This window comes from Erithacus rubecula (genome assembly GCF_903797595.1).
Source record: "Erithacus rubecula genome assembly, chromosome: 23".
In the NCBI taxonomy this organism is placed as follows: domain Eukaryota; kingdom Metazoa; phylum Chordata; class Aves; order Passeriformes; family Muscicapidae; genus Erithacus; species Erithacus rubecula.
In genome coordinates this window covers 6,107,891-6,127,679 of record NC_136675.1, presented here as the reverse complement: position 1 = coordinate 6,127,679, position 19,789 = coordinate 6,107,891, and the positions used below count along the sequence as shown (strand labels likewise).

General features: G+C 50.6%; 1 protein-coding gene across 5 annotated transcripts in view; it reads right to left on the bottom strand.

Moving 5' to 3' along the window:
• MACF1 (microtubule actin crosslinking factor 1) overlaps positions 1–19,789 on the bottom strand; it is a gene marked incomplete at its 3' end in the record, with an annotated part of 145,532 nt that overhangs the window by 10,546 nt on the left and 115,197 nt on the right. For 3 of the 5 annotated variants that reach the window (XM_079325687.1, XM_079325685.1, XM_079325689.1), the window contains 28 exons: positions 18,972–19,079; positions 18,493–18,711; positions 17,732–17,935; positions 15,127–15,358; positions 13,593–13,819; positions 12,662–12,784; positions 12,479–12,580; positions 12,114–12,215; positions 11,849–12,022; positions 10,534–10,689; positions 9,491–9,688; positions 9,039–9,167; positions 8,535–8,708; positions 7,718–7,873; positions 7,420–7,626; positions 7,187–7,306; positions 6,867–7,036; positions 6,590–6,749; positions 6,194–6,388; positions 5,497–5,625; positions 5,267–5,410; positions 4,365–4,553; positions 3,458–3,575; positions 2,894–3,057; positions 1,671–1,833; positions 1,435–1,589; positions 1,137–1,211; positions 474–491 (listed from right to left, as the gene is read on the bottom strand). In XM_079325687.1, the coding sequence (XP_079181813.1) occupies positions 474–491; positions 1,137–1,211; positions 1,435–1,589; positions 1,671–1,833; positions 2,894–3,057; positions 3,458–3,575; positions 4,365–4,553; positions 5,267–5,410; positions 5,497–5,625; positions 6,194–6,388; positions 6,590–6,749; positions 6,867–7,036; positions 7,187–7,306; positions 7,420–7,626; positions 7,718–7,873; positions 8,535–8,708; positions 9,039–9,167; positions 9,491–9,688; positions 10,534–10,689; positions 11,849–12,022; positions 12,114–12,215; positions 12,479–12,580; positions 12,662–12,784; positions 13,593–13,819; positions 15,127–15,358; positions 17,732–17,935; positions 18,493–18,711; positions 18,972–19,079 (4,311 nt within the window). The remainder of the gene's footprint in view (positions 1–473; positions 492–1,136; positions 1,212–1,434; positions 1,590–1,670; positions 1,834–2,893; positions 3,058–3,457; positions 3,576–4,364; positions 4,554–5,266; positions 5,411–5,496; positions 5,626–6,193; positions 6,389–6,589; positions 6,750–6,866; positions 7,037–7,186; positions 7,307–7,419; positions 7,627–7,717; positions 7,874–8,534; positions 8,709–9,038; positions 9,168–9,490; positions 9,689–10,533; positions 10,690–11,848; positions 12,023–12,113; positions 12,216–12,478; positions 12,581–12,661; positions 12,785–13,592; positions 13,820–15,126; positions 15,359–17,731; positions 17,936–18,492; positions 18,712–18,971; positions 19,080–19,789) is intronic. The other 2 variants (XM_079325688.1, XM_079325686.1) reach the window with 1 other exon arrangement.

Sequence of the window (19,789 nt, the reverse complement as noted above, 5' to 3'; positions counted from 1 at the left end):
TGGGAGGGGAGCCTTGCCCCAGTGAGGAGTTACTCAGTGGGAGTAGCAGGGATGAGGGTTTAGTTGTCCTACAGGATTACTCAGTGCTCTCATTCCATGGTGGTTGCAGCCCAAACCCACCCTGAGCCTGGTGCAGGTTGTACCCCCTGGGCTGGCTGTGCCCCAGTGCCAGGATTCACCACCACAAACATCCCCAACACATCCAGGAGAGGCACCCAGAGAGAAAAATTTATCTGTTTTTGCCAAATCCTGCTTTTTCCATCCATTTTTTAAAATCTTTTTTTTTTTCTGCCCAATAATTTTTTTTCTTTTTGGGGTGGCACTCCTCTGTACCAGGCTCTGCTGAGCAGTGCTCCCAGATCACATCCTCCCACAGCACCACAGGACAGAGCAGCATCACAACACACAGAGCTACAGTGGTTAAAAAAAACACATCCCAGAGGTGAGAGACAGCACCACAAGGTAAACTGTACCTGATTGCCGAGGAAGAACTATGGAGGGAGAGGGGATGGGGACAGGGGAGGAAAGTCCAGAGGAAGAGGAGGGGAAAGAAAAACAAGAAAAAACATTTATGGGATTAACAGTGCAATAATAATGAAATCTGTTAACTGCAGGAGTTAGAAATCTGGGGGGGGGGGTTTGGGGAATTTTGGGGAAGGGGAAGCTCTGGGAGTTTGGGGCTGGTGCTGCTGGAGGGGGATCAGCTCCTCCCAGCTGCAGCATCAACCCCAAACCCAGCTGGGGCAGCAAAGTGGGAATTCTGCCTCCACTTCACCCAGAAGGGTTTGAAACATAAACAGCAGCTTGTTACAAAGAGATTCTGTCAGGAAATTATTCTCCCTTCTTCTGGGGCGAGCTAAGAAAAACACAGGGTAAGGAACACTCATCCAGGAGGGAACTTCAAGGGCGGCTCCAGCTGAGTGAATGCAGCGTTTCACAGCCCCGGGCTGAACAGGGACACTTTTATGTTCTCCCAATTCAGGGAACGCCCTGGGGCCAAGGATGGAGCTGGGAAAACACATCCCAGCCACCTCTGCCACTGCCAGGGGATGAGGTCTCTGCCTCAGCCCGGGTCCCCCACCCCGTGCCAAGCTGGGAGCAGATTTTGGGGAGGTTTCCATCACCCCCTGCCTTACCCGGTATTTGTTCTCGCCGATCTGCTCCACTTGGAATCTCTTGGCACACTTGCACTGGGCCACTTGCCTGGTGACCTGCCACCACCAACAGGAGAAGTGAGGAACCAGGATTTTGGGAGCTCACATGAAACAGCCCCAAGCAGCCTTTCCTTCTAAAACACACTCACTTCCAATCAATTAATTCAGCTCAGCACCACCAAAACCCTCATTCAATCTAATTTTTCTCTTCCCCACTGCCACCCCGCTGCCTGAACCACCCCCAAACTTGCTGAGCACCCCTTTTTTTTTGGTGCTTCACCTCATCCTCGATCTTGTCAGCATCAGTGGTGGGTCTGTAGGCATCCTTGTTGGGATGGAGGGCAGCCACAAACTCGTAGTAGTCGATGTAGCCATCACCGTCGCGGTCAAAGATATCGGCCACCGCCGTCATCTCCAGCTTGGTGGTGGGGAATTCTGCAAGCAGAAAGAAACCAGGGAAGGGTGAATTCCTCCAGCAGGATGCAGCAGCAGGGAGGTTGTTTTGCAGGGACTCACTGGAAGCCAGGATGCCATCGATGAATTCCTGCCGGGTGATTTTCCCGTCCTGGTCCTTGTCGATGCGCCGGAAGAAATCCATCACCCGGGATTTCTTGTGGTTCATCCAGCGCATGTATTTCTTCCTCCAGACATCAAAATCGAAGTTTGCAAACTCCTTCAACTGGAAGGAAAACCCAGGGGGAGTCAGTGGGGGAAATCCCAAAGGAGCAGCACCCACAGAACCACCCCAAACCCATTTTGGGTCAGCTCCTGGTGCTTCCCCCTCCCTGCCCGCCCAGGGTTCATCTGGATTTATCCAGACAATTCCCTCCTTGGAAGGTTCATCTGGATTTCTCCACACAATTCCCACTGAGAGGATGCCCAAACTGAATTCCCAGCACAGGACACACAGCAGAGCTGACAGCCAGCACGTGGATTGTGCATCCCAGGAGCTCGGGATGCAGCGCTGCCCACGCTGCTGCAGGGACACACAGGCAGGGAGGATCAGCTACAGCACACAGACACACACACCCCTCATCTGCTCAACCTTCTGGGGATGCTTCCTCCCCCCAGAGAGGAATTCCCACTGCCAGCATCATCCTGGGCACAGATCTCCCCTCTCCCCTTCCCTCTGAGCAGCCAAGAATGGATTTCTTGCTCATCTCCCACCTCTGCAATTCCCAGCCTCAGAGCCTCCAATTTAAACTCTTCTTATCTCCCCACCCCAAAAAGACCCCAGCAGCTCAAGCAGCTCACACCAAGGTATGACAACAATTTTAAGGGTTTTTTTTTGGTCTCTCTCTCTAAACATTCTTAGGGTGAAAAGCAACAAAGCAAAAACATGAATACGAAGGAACTGAACTGACCTACAGCAAAAGCAACAAAAAACAAAAAAAAACCACTCACTTCTGGGCATAGCTGCTTTGTTAAGCATAAATAAAAACAAAAATGACATTAGATGGTTGAATAAAATAGAGACAGTAATTGTTAAACTAATTACTAGGAGGAAAGCAGGGCCTGGCTGTCATTAACTCTACAGATACCAAATACAGCAGAACAAAGCTGGTTAATGTGCAGTTAATTACTTAATTATCAAAGGATTTTTAGCCTTAATATTTTAGGAATATTTGATTTCTGGAAAGGCAGCAGGAACTGTCTGCAAGAGCTGGGGCAGCACTGATTTAAAACACTTCTTGCACCTCTCTGGGGATGAAATCCCAGCTCTGGGCAGGGGCTGTTACCTCCTCCAGCCTGTCCAGGGCATCGTTGAGCTTCCTCTGCCTCTCCAGGGCCAGCAGCCAGACCTGCTGCCAGCGTGCTGAGAGCTGGTTTATCCTGGGATTCTTGGTTTCTGACTGGGTGATAATGGGCATACTGGGAGGAGCAGCCTGCCCCAAGGATTTCCCTGGAAAAAAAGAGAGAGAAGTTGTTGGAGGTGCTGCCAGTCTGAAGAGCAGCAGTGAAATGTATTCTGGTTTTTTTTTTGGAATGGAAAACCTCCCATGGCCTTGCTGGTTGCTGTCCCAGGTAGGAGGACAGGGTGACAGACAGACATCCCCCAGCACTCAGGGATTCACACTGGACTCTGGCTTGAAGAAACCCCCCAAAAAATACCCCAAAACTTCACCCCAAAGCAACTTCAGTGAGAGGGGAGTGCTGTTTTGGGAAATGCCACCTGGATTCTCCCCTCCTGATGAGGCTTCCTGGTGGCTGTTGGCTCAGGATGCCTTGTTAATTGACAATCAAAGCTAATTAACTGCCTAAGAATTTCATTTCCTGCCATCCCAGGACCAGAACAGACTCACTGTTGCTGCGGGATTTGTCGATGAAGGGCCCGTGGGGAGGCTCAGTCACTTTTCTTTTGTAAGTTTTTGTCACCCTGTCCACGTCTGGCTGTTTCCGTGTCATCTCCTCCATAAAGGACTGTCAAAACACAGAAAGGATTTAAAAAAAAAAAACAACCTTTTGCAATTTCACCATTTTTTTGCTTTTCTTTCCAAGCACTATTGACTGGGGTTTGTGGCTGAGCTGCTGCTGGGATTTGCCAGGGCTGGAAATCATCCCTGAGCTGGTTTTGGGTCCCAGGTTTGTGGCAGAAACAGGACTTTTGGACAGTAAATTAATATGAGTATGAAGAAGTTGATTTATTGTTTACTTTTTAGTTTTAATTACACATTTTAAGACTGATGTTTAGATTATGCATTTATTGATTGGTCCTTTATGCTGTTTATGCTCCCTGCATGAGCTTTTCAGGTACCATGATTGGTGGGTGTTTAAAATTTCACTGCCAACCTTTATCTTGAGTCTTTTAATTTCAGTATTTTGTTCTTTAGCTCCTTCTCTCCCAATTTAGTACAATTTATGTTTTAGTGGCTTTGAAGGGTTTTAACAAGTTGTAGAAAAACACTTAAAAAAAGGTTCATTTTGTGCACTTGTTATAAACATTGGTTTAAACTAAGAAATACACAGAAAAATAGTTAAGTGTGTGAAGGAACAGCAAAATATGCAGAAAAAAACAACTAGGCAGCAAAATATGGAGAAAAACAGCTAAATATGGTTTGGATGGTGTATAGGATAAGGCTTGGACTTCTTCAGACATGGCACTGTGGCCAAAAATTGTTCAGTATTAACACACACACTGCTCTACTAGGGAATTCCAGAGAAATCAGTGCCTCCCCCACCCTGCCCTGCCCCCCTCAGCTCAGGGCTCACCTGGTGCTCAGAGATGAGTGCTTTGACCTGCTCAATGTTCTGGGGCATGGGGTCCTGGTCCCGTTGGATCAGGGTGGTCTCAGCCCACTGGATCCAAGCCAGCAGCTCCTCCAGAAGCTCTGCATTGGCCACCAGCTCTGAAAGTGCTGACTCCAGCCTCTGCTGGTGCTGCTTGGCCCAGGTGAGAACCTGTTGGTGTAAGAGTTGGTCCAAATTTTCTCTGATCCTCCTCATGACCATCATTAGAGACTGAGACCCAGGACCTCACCATCCACTCTGACCTGAGTTCTGGCCTGGCCCAGGTGGATGCTGGCCCAGGGTTGTTTTAGCTGTGCCTGGTGCTTGCCCAGGGCTGTTTTAGTTGTGCCTGGTGCTTGCCCAGGGCTGTTTGTAGCTGTGCCTGGTGCTGCTCTCAGCAGGGTGCTGGTTGCAGCTCCCTGTTCCAGCACCTGTTTCTTGGAGCAATGATCTCCACATACAACAGTCCATAAATCTCCACACCTTTAGGCCAGAGGCCACTTGCTTTGGGAAAGGACTATAAAAAGTGACTTTCCTAAAGAGACTCTGAGATCTCTTTCTCCCCAATGTATTGAAGACCTGTTCATTGTTGGATGACCACGAGGATGTGTCCCTTCTGTTGGTAGCTACATCCCATCCTTTCTCTCACTGACTCCTATCACAAAACTGAATTGTTTTCACACAATAAACTGCATTGCTGCTTTCTGTGAATAAAACCTGAATCTTTTGCTTTTGTCTTTTGCACCCTGGGGTCTAACAAACCATCACGACTCCCGCTGGGCGTGAGCGAATGGCGCCAGTGACCATCCACCCTGGAGCAGCACCCACAGCTCTGTGGCCACCCCTGGGAGCCCCACAGCCCAAATTCAGCCTGCAGCACTCACCTCCTCGAACCTGGCCCGGATGATGGTGATCCAGTGCTTGATGGTGGTGATGCAGTCGGGGTGGCAGGCGCCCAGGATCACCTCACCCATCCCCACGGCCGCGTTCACGTCCGCCCTCTTCTCCTCCACTTTCTTCATGAACTCCTGCAACACCCAAAGGAATTATAAATTATACATTCCCCCCCACCCTCTAAACTTAGCCTGGGTTGTGTTTTGGAGCTCCCCCTCACCTTGTGGGCATCGATGAGAGCCTGCAGGGCCTCGGCGTCGTCCGGCAGCGCTCCCCGAAAGCGCAGGGACTGCTCTGCCTCCGACAGCCACTCCAGCAGCATGTGCACAGCTGTCCTGAACTCCTCAGCCTGCAGCAACCACAGCACAGCCTTCTGTCAGCCCCCCACCTCCCCAAACAGCCTGCTGGATTCACTCCTGACAGCTAGAGGGCTTGAAAAATACATCAAATTGGGGGAAAGCCCCTGTTTGGGGCTGGGGTTTGGGCTGTTGGGTCCTGTAGTGCTCAGGCTCCTCCCTGCCCTCAGCATCAGCTGCACTGAAGAAGGAAATGCCTTTAAAAACAGCACAAGTGCTGTATCCTGAGCAATTTGGCACCTGCGTAGCTTATTCTGTAAATTGCCTACTTGATGTAAAAGCTGCTTAAGAGCCTTTGACCTTTTCAGGTTTTTTTTTTTGTTTTTTTAGCTTCAATCGAATCTCTCTGGACACTGGCAAACACCAGCCCGGCCTGTTGTGCACATCAGTGAGATCTCTCCATCCCCCCTTTTCAAACCAGCCCTTTATCAGCTCATTTTATTTTTAGGAAAACAAATCACTAACGGGCTGATTTGCAGGGCTGGAACCTCTTTCCCGAGCTTGGTGTGGAACAAACCTGGAGCCCAGAGTGAGTTTCCAGCCCCAGTTTTTTCTGCTCACCTGCTTCAGGGCCTGCTCCAGGCGGGTTTGCTTGGACACTGAGAGCTTGCAGACCGTGTCCCAGCGATTGCTCAGCTCCTGCAGCTGCACCTTCACCCAGGTGGTGTCGTCCCGGCTGTTCTCGATCAGCTCCCGGCCCGAGCGCTTCAGCACCTGCACGGTCCCTGTGCGCTTCCCCAGCTCCTTCTGGAACACCTGCACACACACAGCACCACCTCAGCAAGGTGAGGCAGCACCACTCCTGTCCCTTTCCCAAATAAACCCCGTATTTCTGGGGTGTTTTTGATGTTTTTTCCCCTCTTTATCCATTGCAGGACAGCTGGACGTGATTTGGTTTTTGGGGAGGATAAAGCCCCACTCAGGTCTTGGAGAAGAGCTGGGGAAAGGTGTTCTCACCTTGTGAGCATCCATCAGGTTCATGACCAGATCCAGGTCCCCGTGGACAGGCTGGTCCTCAGCTAACTGGGGCTCCACCTTGTAGAGCCAGTCCACCAAAGCCTGCAGAGCATCCATGAACTGCCCAGAGAACAACAGGGCTTCTTCCAGCTTGTGCTGCCTGGAAAACAAACATCCCAGAGAAATTCCATGAGCAAACTCAGCTCATTTTGTCACACCTCAGTGACCTCCAGCCATCCCTGTGGCATTGCTGGTACAACCTTGGGGCTGGGCTCACCTTTCCACAGATTTTCCACACACTGTGTCCCACTTATCCCGGACTTCTCCCAGCAGATTGTCCAGTTTTTGAGTGTCATCTGCAAGCAAGGCTTTTTCTTTGAGGGCTCTGCCTGTCCTGATGGTGGTGTCATACACAGGCTGCTTCCCACCCAGAGTCTTCTGGAACTCCTGGGAAATTGAAACAAAACTTGCTTCAGAAAGGCTGGCCTTGGCTCTGAGGATTCCCACATTTCCATGGCAATGGGAGGCATGCAGATGCTTTTCTCTTTTCTCTCCCAACAGATGCCCATCCACCCCAGCACCAGCCTGGAGCTTCACCTTGTGCTTGGAGAGCTGCAGCTTGATTTTGTCAGGATCATTGGAGATCTCCAGCTCCGAGTCCAGATGATTCTCAGCATCCTCCAGCCAATCAACCAGCTTCTTCCAGGCTTCATGGAACTGCAAGGCAACACCAACAAGCCTGAAACTCCTCACTGCTGGTGTCCCCAGTCCCTCTGTGCTGCTGGGACCTCCTTGCTGGCCATTCCCTGGGGGTGCCTCCCCCTTCCCACCTGCTTGGCTCTTTTCCTGGCATCATCCAGAGCCCGTCCCCGCTCCACGGAGCGCTGCACCACCTTCTCCCAGCGGGCCTGCACGCTGACCAGCAGGTTTTTGATCAGCACCACGTCCTGCTTCTGGCTGAGGAACTTGAGCTGGTTCCCAGTCTGATCCAGCTCGATGATGCGGTCCCGGTGCGCGTTCACCTCGTTGGCGAAAACCTGAGAGCACAAAGGGTGTCACAGGAGGGGGGGGTGACCCCCCAGGAGACACAGGGGAAGGGGGGGGAAGCACCCTGGAGGCCTTGGGTACCTTGTGCTCGTCGATCTGGGCCAGCACTGCAGCCAGGATGAGGCTGGGAGGGGGTGCAATGTTCAGGCTCTGCTCAGCCAGAGTCAGCCAGTTGATGAAATCCTGCAGGGAATTCTGGAAATCTGTGGCAAGGGCCAATGCCTCCTCCAGCTTTGCCTGTGGCAGGGGAGGGAGAGAGAAAGAGAGGAAAAAACACAACAGGGAGGGTGAGATGTGCAGACAGAGGCAGCCTTTGTGTCCCAGCTCCAGCCCTGGAACATCACTGCTCTGCCAAGGGGAGGGGGCTGCAGTGAAAGGCAAAGCTTTCTCTCCAAACAAGAATGGTCCCTGAAAGGGGAGATCTTCCTCAGCACACATCTCCCTCTTCCTGGGAAAGGGATCTCCGTGGGGACAGGGATGATATTCTGGGGGCAGCAGCTGCAGTGCTGTGAATTTATTCTGGGCCCAGGCCACCACAGGTCTTGTTTTATCTCATGCCCAGCCAAGAGCTGAGGATGGAGTCAGCTCAGAGCAGGGTTTGGCCTGACCAACAAAGCCTCCCTTTGAGAGCTGTGGGAGGCTTCTTCCCACCCCCCTGAATTAACCCAAAACACCATTTCACTCTCATTTTCTGTGTGATTTAACCAATGCTGATCATTATCTAACCCATGCTAACAGCTTGACACTCAGCACCACCTGAAAAACAGACAGCTCAACTTTACAACCAAGGGAGGCAGATTTAACAAAACCCAACTCCCATCTTCATGTGGCAAAGCAGAGTGGGAAAACAGGGAGCAGCTGCTGTCAGACCATGGATGCATTTTCCCCTCAGTGTTACCTTTCTCTCTTCCATCTTGGTGCTGACCAGACACCATTTCTGCTCCAGCAGGGCCACGCTCTGCTCTGTCTTAGAGCCAGAGCCAGAATCATCACGACTGAGCAGCATCAGCCTCCCCTTGGCCAGCAGCTGGCTGTAGACATCCTCCTTGGCTTTGAGCTGGCTGTACAGCTCCTGCAAAGAGCCACCAGCAAAGGGTTAGGCAGAGAAAAGCTCAGAGGGGGAAGAACACGTCGTGCTGCAAAGCTGCAGGGGATGGGAACACTGGGTTGAGGACAGTGACAGCAGAGTGACACTTTGAGCTGAGAAAAGCTAAAGCACCATGATTGTTGTGCCAGGCATCAAGTACAAAATGAGCTCTAAGAGGAGACCAGAGCAGCCTCTTTTCACCATCACAGACAGAAAGGAGAAGTTTTGATGGTGATATTTGACAAGAACTTGTTGGATTAAAAGCATTGAAAAACTAAAAAATAATAATAAAAAAGATCTCTCCTGAGAAATTACCATGTGGGCATTGAGCTGTTCCCGGGCAGTTTCTGGCAGACCTCCTGTGGGTTTTGATGCTGACAATTGGCTCTCCATCCTCGTTAGCCACAGGAGGAAGTCTTCAATCTCACCATGGAAACCCTGAGCCTGTTCAGGAGCAGAGAATGGGCCCCGGATCAGATGACATCAGCCACCATTGATCATGTGCCAGGGGTGAGGCTGTGTTTGCTTTGAAAGCAGATAAAGATGGATGTGCCACAGTGTTCAGGAGGGGTGAGACGTGGTGTGTCCACAACCCACAGGTGTGCCTGGTCCCCACTGAGCCTCTGGGCAGGCACTGAACCACAGAAAAACTTCCCTAAAAAAAAATAAAAAATCCCCAACTCTTTCCCCCTTTTATTTCTCCCTAAAACAAAAGGGAAAGCCACACCCCAGTGCACATGGGGGTGCTCCCAATGCCTCCTGCTGACCTGCTGGAGCGTGGACTGCAGCTGCTGCTCCCTCTCCTCTGTTTTCTGCAGCACTGACTCCCAGCAGGAGTTCAGCTTCTCCAGGCGGTTCCGCAGGCTGCTGGCATCATCCCCAGCACTCGACTCCAGCAGCTCATTCCCTGCTTTGTTCACTGTCTCCACCGTGGCCTGGTGGGCCAGGACATCATTCTTCAGCACCTGCAGCAGGTGGGAGAACCTTGGTCACCTCTCCAGACACCCTGCCTGCTCCCAACAGCTCTGAGTCCTGACATGGGAATGTGCTGGAGGCAGTGTCAGGGGTTTCTCTGAATTCTTCAGAGAGAAATCAGAGTGCAGGGATTGAATTAAAGCCTTTGGATGGGTTGAAGTGTATTAAGCCACTCACACATTAAGGAGACATGTAAGTTAGTAAGTTTTAGAGTGAGTTCTGATGCTGAAAGGTTTCAAATGCCACAGCAGCAGTGAGTATTCTAGTGAAGGTTGAAACACACTGATAACTTCAGCAGAGGCTCCAAGCCCACAGCTGTAGACAGGACTTAGACATAACAGAGTTATAGTAAGAATATTGCTGACATTTTTCAGATAGAACAAGACAGATTCTAAGCATAGTTCTATACAAAGCCTGGTGTGTCAAGAAACTGGAATTTTAATAGGTTAAGGAGTGGTGGTCTGAGTTTGCATCTTAGCTTGCTGGAAAAATCCTACATAAGAGTTTGTATTGGGAGAGTTGGTGCTTTCAGCCATTCAGCTTTTAGCCATTTGCTCTTTGCCAGGTTTTTCTTTGCTACTGCCACTGCATTTGCCATTGCTTGTCTGCTTGCCTGTTGGGACTGATGTGCTCTGTAACAAGATGTGCTTTGTAATAAATGACCTTTTCAACTATTATCTGCTTTTCTTATTTAAGATAACCTGAGGAAGTAGGAACCAAGAGCTCAGAGCAGGAGCCTAAGAGCTCCAGAGTTTGATGCCTGTAGAGCACCTGGAGGTTCAGAGAACCCCACAGGAACAGGTTAAAAATGTACCTGGAGTGGGGAAATACTCACGTGGTGCTTGGCAAGCTCCACCTCGATGACTTTTGGGTCCCCATTGATTGGTTTTTGGGCATCCAGCAGCTCCTCAGTGTGGGTCAGCCAGGCCATCAGCTCTGCCAGGGCGTGCTGGAACTGGCCCAGGGCCAGCAGAGCAGCTTCCAGCTTGTGCTGGGCAAGGACAGGGATGGGAAAGGGGAGTTTTAGAGAGTTCAAAGCACCTGGTGTCTTGAGTTGCAATACAAGATGTAACTAGAAATGTGTATTCTGTCACCATCTGTTGAAGCAGAGTAAGGCAATAATCCTGATCTCTCTGAGAGATATCCTCTGCTAATGGGCCATTTTTAAACCAGCTGGGGTAATCATCTTTATCTTTCCACAGCCCATCCTCCCTCCAGGAGATATCTCCTGTTAATGGGTCATTGTTTAAAACTGGGTGTGGCAGTGATCTTTATTTCCTGGCACACATTATCTGCTAATGGGCCATCTTTAAACCAGCTGGGCAATCATCTTTATCTTTCCCACAGCCCATCCTCCCTCCAGGAGATATCTCCTGCTAATGGGCCATTATTTAAAACTGGGTGTGGCAGTGACTCTTATCTCTGTGGCAGATATCTCCTGTTAATGGGTCATTGTTTAAAACTGGGTGTGGCAGTGACCCTGATCTCTTGGCACACATTATCTGCTAATGGGCCATCTTTAAACCAGCTGGGGCAATCATCTTTATCTTTCCCACAGCCCATCCTCCCTCCAAAAAAATATAATCTGCTGTTAATGGCCCATTAAGTCCCACTACATAACTAATAAAATTACATCATCCCATTAAAAAATGCTCCACCCAGGGGGAGGAGCCAAACATTTCCCACCTAAATAAAACCTGAAGTTTTGAACACCAAGGAACCTTCTTTCCACTAAATTCCAGAGGAACACTGGACCTTTCCACATCATCCCTAAAGCTTCAAAAAAAACCTGCACCCTTCTACAAAACTGAACCACATCTGTCAGAGGATGCAGCCACCATTTAATGGGACTGCTGCCAACACCCTGACTGATGGGGTGTCAGTTGGATTCTGACTTCTGGCAGTGTTTGAAAATTGTTCTTTGTAATATTGTATTTCTATTTTTATTTTCCTAGTAAAAAGCTGTTATTCCTAATTCCTTTATCTTTGCCTGAAAGCCCCTTAATTTCAAAATTATAATAATTTAGAGAAAAAAAGTTTACATTCTTCATTTCAAGAAAAACCCTCCTGCCTTTGTCAGCAAACCCCTGTCCTTCAAACCAAGACACGTGGTGAGTTCACCTCGTGGCAGCACCAGGTGTTCACCCTACCTGTCTGTGAGCAATTTTCTCTCCCAGGTTCTCCCAGAGATGTTTGAGCTCTGTCAGTGGCTCCTTGATGATATCTCTGTCTGTCTCATCCGTAGCCTTTTTTAGCATCAGTTCACCTTGGTGATTAAGCTTTTCCATCTCAATCTGCTGCTGGTAAACCTCCATTTTAAACTCCTGCCAAGACAAGCAGGACAAAAACCAGAAGGGAGTGAATCACTGGAGCTGTGTGAGGGCAAGCAGAGCCCATCCCTGCCCTGCCAGGTACCTTCATCTCGTTCATCTGCTCCTTGACCGTGTTCAGGTCGGTGCCCACAGGGGACATGTTGCACAGTTTGATCACAGCATTGTCCAGCCAGTCAAACATGGCCTGGAAGGAGCAAGGACAAGGTGAGGGGATGGCAAAATGTCCTGCCACCCCCTCCACACACATGGAATTCCCTCCTGCCTCCCCTCATCCTGCTGAATCAAGATTTGTGAAGACCAATGCAATCTAACATCTCCTCCTCAGAGCTGTGGTTGGGACACTCGCCCAGGAGGTGTTTCCTGCTTTAGGGAAGTGCAAATCCCAGCACAGCTCCAGGGAGGGGGGGCTCACAGCTGCCCCCACTCCTCAGCAGCCCTGCCCCTCACCTGGAGGGTGTCCTGGTACTGCACAGCTGCCTGCATGGCTTCCTCCAGCTTCTCCAGCCTCTCCTTCCACGTCTTGTTCAGGTTTTCCCACGCGTTGTTCATCTGTGGGAACACCACAGGGTTTGTCAGGCTCCTCCACCACAGCTCCCACCTGATTTTATCTGCAGGGGAAGTTCTCCCTACCTCATCAATGCTCTTCTTCACTTCTGGCTTCTCAGTCTCTCCACAGGCAAAGATCAGGTCGGTGCCCAGGAGCCGGATGAACTCCAGCTCTTCATGCAACCCATCTGTCTCCTCCTTGATGGTCTGCAGAGGCACAACCAGAGGGAAAACTTTCATGATCAAACCCTCTTCCAAAGTTGCTCCACGAGCAGGAGGGTCCCCCCTGCTCCAGTGTCCTGCAGCTTGGCCAGCAGCCCAAGCCCAAACCTCAGGAGCAGGTGACACAGAGAGCAGGTGGCCAATTTTGTCACTGCTCCCACCTCTGGGACTAAAATAAGAACATCTGTATTTAGCTGTGAGCCTGAGCAGTCCTGGCTGGAGATGTTGTTTACAGGAGATGTGCTGTTTACAGGAGTGAGGGTTTGGAGGCTCAAAAGGTGCAAACCAGAGTCAGGATGGTTATGAAAAGGAAGCAGCAAAGCTAAACTTAGCAAAGCATGAAGAAACATCCCTGCTCCTCAAGGCCTGAGTAAACTCAAATCCACCTGAAGTGGATTCTGACACTTAGTTGAAGCAACCAGCAGCACACAAATCCAAGCACTTATCTCTGCTCTGCCCAAAATCTAAATATACTCCTCCCACGCCAGCCAGACTCTGGCTTGGGTTGGGAGCAGAGCCCTGGAAGCTTCCACATCACTCCCAGCAAGTGGGCACAGAGCTCTGACCACACAGAGCTTCCCAAAACAGCAGCAGATAATGTGATTTAAGGTGAAGGATATGTGAAATCCACTTCTGGCTTTTTGCCTTGCAGCTCCAAACTGCAATGGAAATAACTCTTCATGATCTGCCTGACCACCTACAGAACTGATTTCCAGCCACCTCTGGCCATGGTCATGATCTAAGATCTTCCCAAATTAGCAGATAAGCTGAGGAACAGCCCCATGGGCCTCACCTCTGCTGCTTCCACCTGCTGCTTGATGATGGAGGGGTCAATGCCTGGGCTCTCCAGGTCGTGGACAATGTCCTGGGTGTCCTTGATGGTTGTCAGGAGTGCTGCCATGTCATACCAGAACTTCTCTGCAAGCTCCAGGACATCAAGGAACTTCATCTCACGTTCCTCAGTCCGAGCTTTGATGTCTTCCCAGAAGAAAACCATCTGATCCAACTTGTCCTGGATGACTGGGGAAGGAAATTAAAACCATTCAGTGAAGAAGGAAACCTTCTGGCAATGCAAGAGCATTTTGAAAATGCTCAGAAACAGCTAACAGAATATCCAGAGGGGAACGATGGTGGCCAGGACTATCAGAGCATTAACTCTGGGAGATGCTGAGGGACGTGAGAAACTCCAGCCTGCAGAAATGTCTTTATTCATGTGCAAGCTCAGGGCAAATTTGCCCACACACTCTCCCTCCAACAAACCTCTGTTCTGGCCACCTCTAGCATGAAGTCCCTGCTCACTCACTCCATGAGCTGCCTGTTGGGCTGCCAAGGAAGGTGCCAATTAGTGCCAATTGTGCTGATGGGTTTTTTGTGCTCCCTCCCCTCCATTAGATGCTGAATCAACATCAACAAATCCTGTCCCAGGGGCCACCAACAAGAGGCCAGCTGGGCTGAGAAGCCACAAATACTTTTATACAAAAACAAATGCTTTTTTTTTTCTCTTCTGACTGATGCTGCCCTGTGTGTTCCAGATGGAAACAGGCACATCCATCCATCCATCCATCCATCCATCCATCCATCCATCCATCCATCATCCTTGGTCCCAAAGCCAGGAGAACCTCCAAAATCCATCCAGAAGACTCATCCTTGGTCTTAAGTCCAGGAAAACCTCACCAATCCATTCAGAAGACTCATCCTTCCCTCTAAGTCCAGGAGAACATCCAAAATTCATACAGAGGACTCATCTTTCCTCCTAAAGCCAGGAGAACCTCCCAAATCCATCCAGAAGACTCATCCTTGGTCCTAAAGCCAGGAGAACCTCCCAAATCCATCCAGAAGACTCAAACTTGGCCCTAAGTCCAGGAGAACCTCCCAAATCCACCCAGAAGACTCATCCTTCCCCCTAAAGCCAGGAGAACCTCCCAAATCCATCCAGAGGACTCAACCTTTCCCCTAAAGCCAGGAGAACTTCCAAAATCCATCCAGAGGACTCATCCTTGGTTCTAAGTCCAGGAGAACTTCCTAAATCCACCCAGAAGATTCAACCTTGGCCCTAAAGCCTGGAGAACCACCCAAATCCACCCAGAAGACTCAACCTTGGTTATTAAGCCAGGAGAACCTTCCAAATCCATCCAGGGGACTCAACCTTTCCCCTAAGTCCAGGAGAACCTCCCAAACCCACCCAGAGAAGACTCATCCTTCCCCCTAAACCCATTACAACCTCCATAAAACACCCCTGGCACACCAAACCCTCCCCAGCAGCGCCGGAGCCGCGGTTTGGTGGAGGTGAAAGCCAAAACCCTGCCGGGGGTGGCGGGTGGGGATACCTTTGGCTGCCAGGTCCTTGTCAGGGCCCTGGGAGCGGGCGATGAGCTCCTCCCCACGGCGCCTCAGGGCCTGGAAGGAGGGCTGCAGCTTCTCCAGCTCCACCGTGGAGCTCTTGTTGTCGCTGATGCACTCGCGGATCTTGTCGACCTCGGCGGGGATGAGCGGCGGCAGCCGCAGGCGGCTGGACAGGCTGCCCAGCGTCTCCAGCATGGGCTCCATCTTGTCGTGGAACTGCAGGGGAGCAGAGACATTAGGGCACTGGGGCAGGGGGGGGCGGGGGGGATGGCAGAGGGACGGTGGTGAGAGCACCTGTGCAGCAGCAATGGCATCATTGCAACAGGAATGGCATCACTGCAGCAGGAATGGCACCTGTGCAGCAGGAATGGCATCACTGCAGCAGGAATGGCACCTGTGCAGCAGGAATGGCATCACTGCAACAGGAATGGCACCTGTGCAGCAGGAATGGCACCTGTGCAGCAGCAGTGGCATCACTGCAGCAGCAATGGCACCTGTGCAGCAGCAGTGGTATCACTGCAGCAAGAATTGCACCTGTGCAGCAGCAGTGGCATCACTGCAGCAGAAATGGCACCTATGCAGCAGCACTGTCATTATTGCAACAGGAATGGCACCTGTGCAGCAGAAATGGCACCTGTGCAGCAGAAATGGCACCTTGCAGTAGCAATGGCATCACTGCAACAAAAATGGCACCTGTGCAGCAGCAGTGGCATCATTGCAACAGGAATGGCACCTGTGCATCAGAAATGGTACTTGTGCAGCAGCAGTGGCATCACTGCAACAGGAATGGCACCTGTGCAGCAGCAGTGGCACAGCAATGACACCACTGCAGCAGAAATGGCACCTGTGCAACAGAAATGACATTGCTGCAGCAGATATGGCACTTGTGCAGCAGCAATGGCACTCCTGCAGCACTGACACCTGTGCAGCAGCAATGGCACTCCTGCAGCAATGGCACCTGTGCAGCAGCACTGGCACCTGTGCAGCCTCCTGCTGACACCTCCTGCTCCAGCAGAGCCCACAGACACTCACAGAGCCACCACCAGCACCTGTGACCCAAACACTGCAGCTCTTTGCATTCAGCCCTAAAAGTTCCTTTATTTTTTTTGCTGCTGCCTCGGTTTTGGTGGCTGGGCACAAAACCCCAGTGCTGGATGAGGGAACAGCCAGGCAAGAAGTGCTGCTGGAAAAGCCCATTTTTGTTTGGTGCTGCTGAATTTCCAGATTTTCTGAGGGAAACCCAGCCCAGTTCTCAGCATCAGCGGGAGCTGCATGCGGGTGGGGAGGAGCTGCAGCCTCAAAAGCAGAACCAGAAAGCCAGGAGGGAGTGAGGGAGGGGGTCTAGCAGGGTTTATTGTTGTTTTTTTTCAAAGAGAAGCCAACTTTGGCCTTAAAGATCCCAAAGTGTCTCTGCTGGTGGGAAGGACAGCTCAGCGCTGCTCTTGTCCCTCTCCCAGTTCCTACTGGGAACATCCCAGTGCAGGTGCCACCAAACCCCAGCAGAGAGGGGCTCTGGGTGCAAAGTTGATCAGGACAGGCTGGCTCAGCCAAGAAAGCAGCAGCAAACCAGCACATCCAGCTGGGAGCAGTGTGAACCCTTCCAGAAGCAAAACCTCTGCCCTGCAGAAGCTGAGACCAAGCAGCAACTCAATAAAAGCCATCCCAAAAAAAAATTTAAAAAAAGTGATTCCAGGCCCCCACCCACAGCATTAATTTTTGAAGCACGTTCTGCTGAGCTGTGCATGGAGCAGAAATGGAAGTCTGGGTGTCAAAGAGAGTCAGGCCAGGGAGGGAAATGAACATCTGTGCTGGGGGGACTTGCTTACCTCAGAAATCTGCAATGGTGGGGCGCAGTCAACACAAGAATGAAATGTGGGGAGGACGGGCACAGGCAGCAACACACACAGACAACACATTCCACAGTGGGAGTGAGAGATGAGAGGGATGGGGAATGTGGAGGGGGGGGAAAAACTCGGAGTTAATACAAGTGCAAACCAAGAGAAGTGACTACACAATACAGGAATTAAGAAAATAAACACCCAGGACGTGACAAAAACCAACTGTGCTACGGGAACACGGGGTGAAATGGAACATAACTGGGGGGCATCAACCCTCAGCAGCAGGGTTCACCCCTCTTCTGGACTTCAGCACCTCCAGTCTCTTCCTTTCCTTTCCTATTTCTCCTCCTGCACTCACCCACCTCCTCAGGAGATGCCCAAACCCTGGAGACATCCATTATTTCTCCCATACAAAGCATCCCCATGGCTGCTCACTGCACTCACAGCTTATCAGAACTGAAAATTATCTCTTCAAGCTCTTTCAAGAGGCCCTTCCAACCTTGGGTGGATGCCAGAGCAGCCCCTTTGAACCAGCATCATTATTGAGGTCGTAAAAATTTACGACCCTATTTACTGTGTGAAGCCTCAAACTCCTTCTCCTCTGCTCCCACAGCCAGCAGGAAACTCCCCTGGAGGTGCCTGATCACTTTATGCCTTATAAAAGGGTTTTACAGGGGGGATAAAACCCCCATTCCAAAGCTCTCTTGGGGGGCTGTGGGAGGAAATGCCCCTCCCTGGCACCCTGGCATACCTGGGTGGATTGGGAGAAAGCCTCATCCAGGGCCAGGGCTCGCTGGCAAACCTCCTCCTTGATTTTGGAATACAAAGCCTCAGCCCTGGAGTATTTCTCCTGCACCATCTCCCCTTCCTCAGGGTTCAGGTCCTTGAGCTGGGGCCCAATTTTCAGCAGCTTGTCGATGTGAGGTTTGTGCTCAGCAATGGACTCTCTCAGTTGCTAGGGAATACAGGGAGGGGGGAAGAAAAAGAAAAAAAAAACCACATTTGTTTAGAAATCTGCTGCAAGCCTGCTGCCTGTTTATTCCAAACAGCACTCCAAGAGCAGGGATCCTATCTGGGAGGAACTCACAGCCTGGATTTCATGCCCCAGCATCTGCCAAGCACATGGCACTGGGTTCTTCCCAACATGGCTATGGCACAGAGCCTGGCACGGGTCCTTCCCCAGCCTCTGACCCTCCCCACAGCTCCACGGGGGAACCCACTGGGAATTTTGTGCTTTGCAGTCTCTACCCTAAAAGCACAAAGTATTTTTTTCCCCCCTGCCACGAGCAGGAATCCAAAAGCAGCCAGGTTTCCTTGGGAGCAAAGCTGAATTTTGGTAAGGAGTGCTCCAACATAACAAGCAGATTCTCACGTGGCACTTTGGCATTACACAAGCAAAAAGAACAGAACAGGGGGGAAAAAAATGAGGAAAATTCAGAATAAAAAGCTGCTTTTGCCCCCTGTTGAGAGCAGAACTGATGGGCAGGAGGTTCAAACTCTGCATCCTCTTACCCTCATGTCATCCTGCTGCTGCTTGAGCTGCTCATGGTCAATGGCTGGGGGTGGCAGCTGGGAGAGGAGGGTTTGGGTCTCCTCAATCCAAGGGTTCAGCTCCTCATAGGTCTCCCAGAACTGGTTGACCAGGACCTGGGCTCGCTCCAGGCGGGCGTAGCGCTCCGAGTTGAGCTGGCTCACAGCCTCATACTGCTGCACCAGGGACTCAGTTTTCTCCTAAAAACACAAAGAGGGAGCAGACTCATGGGCAGGGAGGAATAATTCCCATTAAAGCAGCCTCAGGGATCCCCCCTTCCCCATCTCCAAACCTTGCAATAAAAGCAGGCAATAAAGGAGAGTCGTAAATGTAAAGAGATTTCTGCTAATGCTGGTGGGAATTACTAAAGGTGGGGTAATTTTAAATTCCTTCAGCCCCTGCCAGGGCTGAGGATTCACTTCTCTGCTCTCTCTGTTGCAGTAAATAACAGAGTTCTCACCTGGAGAACAGCTTTTTGTTCCTCACCACAGGTCCCAAAAATCTCGTTGCGCTGGCTGAACAATTCATCCATGGAGTCTTTGTGCCTGATGATGTCGATGGAAAATGCCTGCAGGAAGAGAAAGGGGAGAACTCAGAGCTGAGCCCAGCCTCCCCTGCCAAAGAGACCCCACAAAACCCAGCCAAGTGTCCTGTGGCAAACTGAAAATCTGGCTGGGAATGCAGATTCCTGCCTGCTTTCCTCATCTACACCAACCTCTCTCTCAAAACAGCTCTTAAAATTAAGTATCATCCACACCCAAGGTCCTCACTGGAGGAAAAGCTCCATCATCCATTTGTCAGTGAATGTTATCCCACAAAATGATGCTCTCCAGAGCTGCATCCACCAATAACTTTGCCATTCCCAAGGTCCATGAGATTAACAGTGGGAAGCTGAGCTCAATTTAACTCAATGCTTGACAGTTCAGCCCCCCTTCTCTTATAACACTCTCTTATTTTCCTTTTTTCCTTTGATTTTAAATCCAGTAAGTCTCTGTGCTGCTCTGATTGCCCAGGCAAAGGGAGGAAAAGGAACGTTTATTTAAAGTGCACGTTCTTTCAGGCATGAGCTCATCTCAAAGATATATTAAAAAAAAAAAACAAAACCAACAACCCCTCCAGCACCTCTTTGTTCCATGTCTGGCTGCTGGGAGGGAACTGTGGAGTCCCTCACTGCAGGGAACAATGAGCAAAAAGCAAATGGAAACCACCCTCATTAATCAATACCCACATTTCTCTAAACCTTTCACTGGTGAGAACGTGGCAGAGCTTGCTCTGGTG